Genomic DNA, 12,215 nt, shown 5'->3' with positions numbered 1-12,215 from the left:
ACACCCTGATGGTTAGGTCCAAACTCCAAGCAAACTATTTAGTTTCATTAAGGGCTTCCAGAAAAGGTGACCAAGACAATCCTTTCAGAAGCCAACACGCAAGTGACTCTTTAAATTCTACTCTGCACAATGTATGACCAACAGCTAACACACATATAAGCAATCAGTCAAGTATGGGAATATCTACCTTGTGACAAAAAAGAAAGCCACATTTCAATTTCACTCTCACTAAGGCATTGTAAGATTCTTATACAATATCAAAACTCTACGTCATTAATATCTCACAGGCAGAATACTTTAAAATAGCACTAAAATAGTTGTGCATATTTTTTGATGAAGAGAGAGGAAAATAAACTTGCTAAACATTTCATAAAATAGAGTAAGATATTAAGAAATTAATCAGAGGGCTTTCTTTTCTATAGTTAATTTTTTAATTGCAGTTTAACCCCCTTTTAGAAAGGGGATTGTTTCAAAGGGCTCATTTTTGCACCCACCCTGTCAAAGAAGGTCAGAAACACTCAAGTATAAAGTCACTGCACTACTGTGGCACAAACAGTTTCTGCGGCTAAAATCAAACAAAGACCAATTAAACTAATCATAACGTTCCAGTGAACACAAGGAAGCTCACCTGGTATTTCTGGACTTCTTTCGTGAATTTTCAAATCTACTCAGTTCTTGGTATTATAATTACCTTGACCAAAATACTGTGAAATTACTGCTCTGATCTACTAATGGCTGAAAAAATCAAGTCGTTGTGGTTTCATGCCAAGGGGCCATAGCAAGGTGGCGCAATGATTTCTGACACAGAAGACAACTTCTAAAAACTCGAAAGGGAAAATTAACGGGATGTGGTTTACATTGCCAAAGACTGTTCATTAATTACCAATTTAATCACTGCTGGAGGCATGACATTACAAAAATCTGGCTGAAAGTTCTAATAGATTATGAAGACCACCTAAGAAGAGTGACCAAGAAATGTACAAAACAATTAATACTGTTTCACTGCTATCAAAGACACTCAGATTATTTTACATCAAGTGAAGCAAAGGAATTAGTAGCTTCACAGTGCCACCACTAGGAACTGTAAATACAATAGCACACAATTAGTAATGCACATGTGACTTTTCGTTTAAGGCATATATCCTTGGGAAAGCAGAACATGATAAGAAGAACAAAAGAAACATTAAAAAATGAAACGAATAAAGATTCAAACTCTACTCTTGTGCATGCTGAGCAATAACAAAATAGGCAATATAAAATACAGCTTTAGTAATGGTGATATTCATCCTGGGATGTTCAACACAGCACTGAACAGCCATACGGAAAATGTCCACAGCCATTAATACTTGCATAAAAGGAGTGTTCCTGATGCTAAGACACCTAGCCCTAGCTTCATGCATTCATAGCAACCTCAAATAAGACTTTTGAGGCTAGGGGTTCATGGCCACATAATAGAAAAGATGCTTGAGGTTTTTTTTTCCTCCACAACAATGCTGGTATTTTGTATGACTTTGAAGATATGCTAGCAAGCTAACAATATGTTTTCTAAGAAGTCTAGTAACTATTGTTAGGATAGCAGACTTCAAATCAACTTACATTTAGACATAACAGATAAACTATTATTTAAAATAATACGGAATAAAAACCGCTGCTTTGTATAGAGCTATTTATGCTGAACATAGAAGTACGCCAGCATTCTTCTTATCTAAAATGCAACTATAAAAAGATCAGCTCTACATTCAAAGTGTCTTACTGGTCTGAAATGGATTTTGTACATTAAATCTTTTGGTGATTGTGTTGAAGTAAAAAATGAGGATATATTTTCATTTCAGTGCCCTGGGCATAGATATTCCAGCTCATAAGGAGAATAAAAATTACTAAATAAAATCTGTATGTTATTAAAGGTTTTAGATTTTTTAACTAAAAATTTACTCTGTATGTTATTAAAGGTCTTAGATTTTTAAATAAGTGATAATTGATGTCCTTTCATACAAAATGACAAATGTAAAATTAACATACTTCCTCCTAACAGTATAACTGATAATATGTGTAATTAGGGAAAATACAAAATTTTAACTTGAACTTAATTTAAAGCTTTGATTCCTAAGAGTCTATTTATTTAACACAGCCAATATTCATAAATATGTAAGTATAATCTTATACATATTTGTATGATGATATATACTTAGAACACATATATATGAAAACTACAGAAAAAGTTACTATTACATATTATCAAAAAATGTTTAGTGTTTTTTAACCAATTGAATGGCAAATGCTTCTTTTATTACTTGGAGAAGATCTAGTGATCTTATCTAAATCTGCTACAATTATCAGCATGACAGACTAGTGCCATTTAAATCAATAATTTCCAATCAACATCAAAAGTATGTGGCTGATGTCTCACCCTTCATGGCAATAAAATGCCTGTCAAAGGTTTAATTTGCAAAAGAGCAACTTGCATTCTCTTAGCTCTCTTAAGCCATTTGGATTCGTTTCCAAAGGTGAGTTTAAAAAAAAGTCACTGTGTGGTTACTGGTCTTTGCAGTTAACTAAGAGCTGACCAAACTAAAATCCTTTCCCATGTATACTGTTTTATTTAAAGGATTCAAACATTCCTTCAGGTTTTTAAAGATGGATACCGTAAACCTTCCAGGACTTGCTGCTAACTTGCAGTTTGACCGTGCTACCTGCTATGTGAGAAAAGGCTCCTAAACCAGTTGAGTGTAATGGGTGGGCCATTATGCTAACAGATGAAATGTTAGGAGAAAAACTTCAAGTCTGTTTTATAATAGCATTGTAATTACTTCCTGATAATTCTTTCTAAAACGCCATCCAGATACCTAACAACTATCTTCAAACCATACTCTTATGCTACATAATTACTGCTTAAACAAAACAAAAACAAACATATTTATAAATTCATTGATCATTATGATTAGACTAATTACACTGAAGTTTCATCCTGATTCTCTTTTTAGATTTTTTTAGATTTTCCACTTATAAAATAGATTTTATTCTGTTAAAAAAGTTATAATTAAACGTATGTACCATCCTTCTTCTGATATGTTCAAAATGCTTCACTAATACGCTAATAAAAATTCCAAGAACTGTGGGTAGCAGGACTATCATCCTTTATTTTGCTTAGAGTGTATGAATTCTAAACTTAAGCACATCAAATGCAAACATCCCTTTCAGATACCCATACAAGTATATCAGTATTATTAAATGTAATGGTGGGCTTATTAAATGCGTTTTTTAAAAAGCAATTATATTCCAATGCAAAATAATTAGCAAAAGCATCTGAAAAAGATTAGCTTTTATTTTTTATTTTTATTTTATTTTATTATTTTTTGAGATGGAGTCTGTTGCCCAGGGTGGAGTGCAGTGGAACAATCTTGGCTCACTGCAACCTCTGCCTCCCGGGTTCAAGCGATTCTTGTGCCTCAGCCTCCTGAGTAGCTGGGACTAGAGGCATGCACTACCGTGCCTGGGTAATTTTTTGTATTTTTGGTAGAGATGGGGTTTTGCCATGTTAGCCAGGCTGGCCTCAAACCCCTGACCTCAAGTTATCTGCTCACCTTGGCCTCCCAAAGCATTGGGATTATAGGCGTGGGCCACCGCACGCAGTCTATTTTTATTTTTTTGAGACAGAGTCTTGCTCTGTTGCCCAGGCTGGAATGCAGTGGCGCAATCTCCACTCACTGCAACCTTCGCCTCTCGAGTTTGAGCAATTCTCCTGCCTCAGCCTCCTGAGTAGCTGGGACTATAGGCGTGTGCCGCCATGCCTGACTAATTTTTCTATTTTTGGTAGAGATGGGTTTTGCCATGTTGGTCACGCTGGTCTCAAACTCCTGACCTCAGGTGATCTGTCTGCCTCAGCCTTGCAAAGTGCTGGGATTACAGGCAAGATTAGCTTTTAAAATTCTATTTGTACATATCTGGGTGAAAAGTGTATGGGGAAATGAGAGTAATAAAGAAAAATAATAAAAAAAGAAATATTTTCTTGAAAAAAATTACATTTTCTTCGTGTCTGTGTTTATATATTATACAATCAAGAAGTCTCTTTTGAATTACATACTGGGTGGACTGCTGAAGCTACCAAACTCCTGAGTTGCACTTAAAAAAATCATTTAAAGTACATGTGGAAAAAAATGAAAAACACAAATATCACACTTAAAACTTATATTAGTAAAATCCAACCTTTGAAAATCTTCATAGAACAAAAGGAACAGGAAGAAAAGAAACATAAAATACAGACCTAGAGCAATGAAATCTGTCTCCTATAGACATAATTTCAGGGAGCAAATGAAACAGGTTAAAGGAGTTTCTAAAGGCACAAAGATACGAATGAATCATATAAACGACTTTCATGAAAAAAACTTGAAAGGCAATAAGTAGTCGTACCAAGTATTCACTAAAATATGCAATGGTAGTCCTGCCAAAAATTTAGAAAAATTGAAGGGTTTATGGTATCTGTGTTTGTGAGTTGTCCTTTAAGGGAAATTACAGCTTAAATCTTTCCCGAGGATAACTTAAGTGGAGTCTGTACATAAGGATCCACCCAATGAGATTACCAAGAGTTGTTTTCAGTGTCTTAGAAACAGCTTTCCAGGCTAGCAGTCTAAAGCTGCACTCATTTTTAAAGGGAATGTTTTGCAGTATTGTGATTCAAGGCAGAACTGAAAGCTGAACTCTAATTAGAGTCCCAGAATACGGGAAAAGCAGGTGTGTGTAAGGATTTGGCATACACACATCATAACAACAAAGAAAGGTATCATAATGTACAATTCGAGAATAGCAAGAAAAGAATGATATAAGCTTAAGTCCCCAAGTGGCAAAAGTAATCTTATCTGTAACTGACTTCAGACAAGGGAACACTAACTTCCTCTGCTCAATTCTGTTTTAAAGACCTTCAGAAAAACACTTATTTTTCCTGTTTACAAACCTACTAAGAAGCTCCTTATAGCAAAGTTTTCATATTTAAACTCATTTTTTATTAGTTGACACTCAGAGGATATGAAAAATAGCCTGTCACTATTCCCTTCATTTATTCATTCAACAAACATTTACTAAATACTATTACTTGATGCTGGGGATACAAGGTCCTTGGACTTTGAAATAGTTCACAGTTGAATGAGAGAAAGAGATTCGTAATTAGATAATTATATTGGGATGAATGCATGCTATGGTAGAGAATAATAGAAAAAGATATAGGAAAGAGAATTAACTTCACTGCAAGGAGCCATGAGGAGAGTGTTTATCGAAGTGCTATTTCAGTTTCAGTGCTATTTCAGTAGAAATTAATAAGGGAAGATGGGTATTTCAATGCAACAACAGCAAATGCTTGACACAAGAATGAAAGAGTATGGCACATTTTAGACACAGTAAGTAACTTGTAACTGGACTGTAGAATGAAAAAAATGAGAGACAGGTAAGAGATGAGGCCGTAAAGGGAGGGGACAGGATTTGCAAGGACATGAGGCCATGCTGAGTAGTTGGGAAGTTTATTCTCTTAGGTAAGTGGGGCTACCAGATGGATTTTGAGGCTTCATATAGTCAAATGATCACTTAAGCTATTTCCCAGTTATCTCTTCTTTACCTTTTGTAAGCCTTTCTTTCTTACAAGTAGACCTTTGTTTTCAATACTTTAACCCTTTTCTGAATCTCCTGTAAATTCTCACTTTCTCTCAGCCCAGAACTAAATACAAAAGTCTCACAAGTAGCTAACTGTACTGAGTACATGGACATTTTCCCATGACTACATGTTTCTATTTAAGTCCTATAATAGCAATTATTACAATAGCTCTTCTCATTATTTTTGGTATTCACCAGAAGGACTTAGTTTAGGTGTATAGAAACAAAGTACAGAGGAATAAAATAAAGAAACTGCTAAAGAAGTTTTAAACCAGTGGTCCTTTAAGTAATAAATAATAACTCCTATAATTCAATAGCCACCCTCCATCCCTCAAAACAAACTGTTAACCTCATTAAAAAGTGGGCTAAGGATTTGAATAGACATTTCTTCAAAGAAGACATAAAAATGGACAACAGATACAGGTACATGAAAAGATGTTCAATGTCACTAGTCATCAGGAAAATGCAAATCAAGATCACAATGAGATACCACTCCATGCTTGTTAGAATGGCTATTATCTAAAAAACAAAAGTGGCAAGTGTTGGTGAGAATGTGGAGAAAGTGGAATCCTTGCACATCGTTGGTGGTAATATAAAATAGTGCAATTGTTATGGCAAAACAGTATGAAGGTACCTCAAAAAATTAAAAACAGAACTACCATATATCCAGCAATTCCACTTCGGGGTACTTATCCGAAAAAGCTGAAATCAAGATCTTGAAGTGATTTTTAGCACTCCTATGTTCACTGCAGCATTGTTCACAATAGCCAAGATGTGAAAACCACTTAAATGTCTACTGACAGATAAATGGATAAAAATAATGTGGTATATATATATACAGTGGAATACCACTCAGCTTTAAAAAAGCAGGAAATCCTGTCACATTCTACAACATAGATAAGCCTCTATGACATTATGCTAAGTGAAATAAGCCAGTTATAGAAAGACAAATACTGCATGATTCCACTTATATAAAGTATCTAAAATAGTCGGATTCATGGAATCAAACAGTGACATAGTGGCAGACAGGGACTGGAGGGGAGGGGGAAATGGGCAGTTACTAATCTACAGGAATAAAGTTTCATCTAAGCAACATGAATAAGTAATGAAGATCTGCAATAAAACATTGTATCCACTCAAATTTTTTTTAAAAAAGTAGCTCTCATGTTAACTGTTCTTACCGCAATAAAATGTTTAAAAAATCGAGTCTTCTAATCTATGAACATAATACGCCCATTTATTTATTCTTTTATATCTTTCAGAATGTTTTAGTTTTCTGCCTAAAGGTCTTGTATATTTCTTGTTAGCTTTATTCTTAGCATACTATGTATTTTTAATGTTCCCGTAAATATTTTAAAACTTTTTGTTTGCAATAAATAATTTAAAAAGATAAACTTTAAGATATAATTTACATCTAGTAATATGCCCCCATTTTAAATTTGATGTTTTAACGAATGTACACACCTGTGTAATCAGACACAATAAAGCTATAAACATTTTCCATCCCTCTAGGACATTTGCTCATGATATCCCACCTACCCTGGCATCAGGCAACCACCAATTGGCTTTCTGTCATGCTACATTAGTTTTGCCTGTTGTAGAATTTCATGTGAATGTAATTATATATGTCCTTTTTTGTGTTCTCAGCATAATATATCCAAGATTCATTTACATTATTGTGCATCTCAGGGTTCTGTTCCTTTGTATTGCTGGCGTAATATTATATTGTATGGCTATATCAGGATGTGTTTATTCACTTGTCTGGTGATGGACATTTAAATTTTGCCCTGTTTCTGGGTACTACAAACAAAACTGCTCTGAAATTTTGTGTAAAAGTCTTTGAATAACCATGTGTTTTTAGTTTTTTTTGGTTATATACCTTAAAATGGAATTGCTGGGGTCATGTAAGTGTATGTTTAGCTTCATAAGCAATGGCCTGTTTTTCAAGATGGTTGTACCATTTCACATTCCTACTGGCAAAATGTGAGAGTTCTAGTTGCTCCAGATTCCTCCCACACTTGTTACTGTCAGTCTTTTAAATTTTAGCCATTATCATAGTGGTATCTCACTGTGACTTTCAGTTTCATATGCTTGATAACTAATGATACTAAAGATATTTCTAATGTGCTTGTTGGCCATTTGTATATCTTATTGAAATAGAATTTATTTTCAAATATTAATTTTATGTCCAGTAATCTTGTAATTTTGGGAGAATTTTCTATGTACAAATCATACTTCTGGTGAATAATGGTAATTTTATTGGTCTCTTTTCATATGTTATGCCTTTTTATTTCTTTTTCTTGTCTTAGGTTCCCCATTATGATATTGAACAGAAGTGGTAGTGGAATTTCCTGTCTTTTAATCTGTTACAAATGGAAAGCCTTCAATATTTCACAATTAAGTATGTTTGCTATAGGCTTTTTATGCATACATTTTAGCGGATTAATAAAATAATAAAGTTCCTTTCTATCCCTTGAGGCTAAGAAATGTGGTTCTTCTCTCTCTATGGATCATGAATGGATGTTGGTATTTTTCCAACCTTTTTCTATATCTGCTTGATTTTTCTTTATTGTGTTAATGTTGTCAATTACATTGCTTGAGTTTTGAAAAATTAAACAATCTTGCATTCCTAGAATAAATCCAAATTGACCATGGTATGTTAACTTTTTAAAACACTTCTGGGTTGAATTTGTTAATATTTTCTATAGGATTTTTACATATATGTTCATAACTGAAATTTCCCACTAATTTTCCTTTCTTACAATAAACTTAGAGTGATTTTGTTATAAAGAAAAGCTAGATCATAAGAATGCCACATATTTATGGCTTATTCCACTGGGACACTTGTTCTTGGAAGTCAGCCACCATGCTATGAGGAAGCCCACACTAGAGAAGTAAAGAGACCATATGGAGAGGCCACATGTAGGTGTTCCAACTGACAGTCTGGCAGAGGTCTTATTAGCTGAAAGCCAGCCCCAGACGTCATGGAACATAAACAAGCCACTACCTCTGTGTCCTATCTGAATTCTTAACTCACAGAATCTATTAACCTAATCAGATGGTTGTTTTTTGCCAGTAAGTTTTGCAGTGTGTGTCTGTGTGTGTGTGTGTGTGTGTGTGTGTGTGTGTGTTTCTGTAAGTAGAGATGGGGTGTCACTATTGCCTAGGCTGGTCTCAAACTCCTGGACTCAAGTGATCCTCCCACCTCAGCCTCTCAAAGTGTTGGGTATGGGCGTGAGTCACCGTGCCTAGCCCTGCAGTGGTTTTTAATGCAACAATAGATAACTTGAAAGACGAAGTGTGGGAAAATATCTTGGGACTGTTCAAAGCACAGTCTCATAAGCAATAGGGTACTTCTTTGGGTAAACGTGAAACAAATGCAACAAGGTGACCAACCTGGCATGTAGCTGCCTAGCTATATGGCACAGAGCTGCTCTTTCTGGGAAAAACAACTACTAACACATGATGGTGCTATGGTGAGACTGTCAGTTTTCTGATTCATGAAGATGTTTGTGTCCTCCTAAATTTTAAGGGCTCCTATTATTATATGTTCATTATTATCTGTGAAGCACTACACAAAAATATGTACAAAAATGTGGTTTAATAAAAAGATGGCAGTATATGATAGGAAAGTGGCCTGACTCTGGAATCTAATAAGGCTCAGGTTCAAATCCTGGATTCACCGTTTACTGATTCTGTGACTTTGTACAAGTTACCTTGCCTATTGGCCTCAGTCTCCATGGTGTTAAGTAAAATAAAAATTATTGCTCCTGAAATACTTAGTAGGTATTCAGTAATAATAGACATCATTATTATATTCTAACATTTCCAATAAAATTAACCTCCATTGACAAAATACAATCTTAGAGTACAACTACAGTTATAAAACTGTTTTTTGTTTAAAAAACAAAAAACAGATTATTCATGTATATGTGGAAATTATATTCCCAGATCTTACTTTTCCTCATCACTAACACTGCTTTGTAGGAATAATGACCAAGTGGTCCTACAAGTATGAATTTATCTTTATCAGTTCAGTAAGCGCACTAAGTATTTGCAATGTACAGTCTGTAGAAAAATAACATAGCAAAAATACAAGCAAATTACTTCCCTCCTCCCCATGATTACAATGAACAACTTATGGTCTTTTTTAACCAATGCTTCTCACATCACTTAGCTGCCTGTTGCAGAATGGGGTGGCTGCGTTGGTACTGTGCTTATTCCCCGCCTTCAGGGCTGCATCTCTTCTTGCTTGCTCAAGCAGAACTCTTGCTCTTTCCTTAAGTTCTTCTTGTCTAGATAACATTCGATGCTTAAAAGCAAAGATACAGAATTAGAAGCCAAAAAAAGAACTGGTAATCTACATTTGTAAACTAATGAAAGGTTAGACAATCTGCTGAAATAATAGAGATTATGAATAAGATTGTAGCTTCATGAGATTACCTATAGAGAATGTTAATGTTGACTAGAAACCATGGAATGAATATATAAATCTTGATATGAGGGAAATACATCTTTACTGTCTAAAACTGGATTAAATTTAATTATAATTTTATTAGAACATATTCTCGTTAGGTATAAGGCTAATATATATTCTATATATTCTATTTGCTCATAAACACAGTATAATCTGACAAAGACATTTTTTAAAGTTCAGAGTTTTATTTTCAGTCTTAAAGAATTGATAACAACATGTCTCTCAAATTTGAACGTTGATAAATATTAAATAGCTGTGGCAATAATCCTTTACATTCTTAAGAATGTTTATAGAAAATTCAAAGTTATTATATTTCATTAAAAAACCGTAAAACTAGTCTTCTCCATTGCTCACTATCCTTGTAACAAAACAACTGAAAATATTATAATTGAAAAAGTATTCTCCTGGATTAATCTGTAATTTTACAATATAATTTTGGAGAACAACAGATATCGTCCATCAACAGAGATCAGTTCTTAAATACATTAACCAAAAGCACAAATATTCATACTCCTTATAGTCCAAATTCCTTTTTTTTCTACTAAGTAACCAACTTCTGGCTTTAGATGTCTATTACTATTATCTGACACTTAATTTCTTTTACTTCCCTCTCATTGCATAGTTTTGGTTCAATCATAAGTATCATTGTCAAGGAAAATAAAATAAGTATAGCTATTACTTTATTTCATATTATGTGAAACCATCTTTTCAAAGATTAGTTCAGCATTTTGGGTTTCTTTGTGGTCTTTATATTTTACTGTAACTATTTTTAAAGCTTTTTTTCTATAATCTTAAAGAAGAAAAGATTTTTCTTAAAGTGTACAATTCAGTGCTTTTCAGTATTTCATAAGGTTATGAACTATCACCACTACCTAATTCCAGGACATTTTCATCACCCAAGATTTTTAAGAGGATTAAACAAAAATTCTTAATAGATACAAATAAAATGTATAAGTGATAATGATAAGTCTAAGTTCATGTTGAATAGGACACAATAGAATTTAGTTACAATATCAACAGTGTCTCAAAAACAGACAAAATTAATTAAATGAACACTGAATTTTCAGTCAAGACATCAGGCTGTTAATCCCTCTTCCACTAATAATAAGCAATGTAACATTGAGCAGGTCAGTTAAAAACGTACTGCATTCCATTACATGATGTGGAGTCAGACAGACCTGGGTTCAAATATCAGTTCCACCACTTAATTATGGGCACGTTAATTTATCTAAGCCTCAGTTTCCTCGTTTATAAAATAAGGATAGAAATAGACCAACTCTCAGAAGGACAGGGCAAAGATTAAATAATAGCATAATGTACTGAGCACTGGCGCATGACAAGCACTGAATAAACGTTAAGTATTTGTTTTAATCCCTCGATTTCTTAATCTTTGAAATGAGGGATCATCTTTAAGATTCCACTAGCTCCGAATTCTGTGATTTTATAGTCTTTTGGTGATTCCAACCAGCTACAAAGACAGTGAAAAAATGTTTTGGTCTTAAGAACAAAATCAAATCACCAGAAGACTATAAAATCACTAATTGTGTTTAAGAGCACATAAACACAATTTTAAAAAAAATTTTCCTGGCTAGAAATGCAATTCACTACAGAGATTTCAGAAAATAAATACAAGTTAAAAAGAAGATAAATAAAAATTAGTAGTAGTCCTGGTACCCAGAGATAATAACCGTAGAATCATGCTTTTTTTTTTTTTCCCTTCACTTATTGTATTTTGAGCATTTTCTTATGGTCTTAAATATTTTTTTAAACATAATTTTAAAATTATTTTATTATTTTACTTTTTTGAGACAGGGTCTCGCTCTGTCACCCAGGCTGGAGTCCAATGGCACAATCACGGCTTACTGCAGCCTTGACCTCTCAGGCTCAAGCAATCCTCTCACTTCAACCTCCCAAAGTACTGGGATTACAGGTAAGCCACCATGCCCAGCCTAAAACATGATTTTTAATTGGCTACCTAACATTACATTGTATAGACACATCATACGTTAGTTAATTTGTCTTATTTTGCTGAACATTTAGGTTGCACACAATTTTTTACTATCATAAATAATGCTTTTATGAATATCTTTAGAGGTACATT

General features: G+C 33.9%; 1 protein-coding gene across 15 annotated transcripts in view; it reads right to left on the bottom strand.

Moving 5' to 3' along the window:
- Positions 1-12,215, bottom strand: part of EHBP1 (EH domain binding protein 1) — a 324,971-nt gene that overhangs the window by 79,093 nt on the left and 233,663 nt on the right. For all 15 annotated transcript variants that reach the window (XM_025353914.1, XM_025353912.1, XM_025353916.1 and 12 more), the window contains one exon: positions 9,806-9,949. In XM_025353914.1, the coding sequence (XP_025209699.1) occupies positions 9,806-9,949 (144 nt within the window). The remainder of the gene's footprint in view (positions 1-9,805; positions 9,950-12,215) is intronic.

The sequence above is a fragment of the Theropithecus gelada genome, chromosome 13 (assembly GCF_003255815.1).
Source record: "Theropithecus gelada isolate Dixy chromosome 13, Tgel_1.0, whole genome shotgun sequence".
Classification (NCBI taxonomy): domain Eukaryota; kingdom Metazoa; phylum Chordata; class Mammalia; order Primates; family Cercopithecidae; genus Theropithecus; species Theropithecus gelada.
This window is presented reverse-complemented; position numbering and strand designations above follow the sequence as displayed.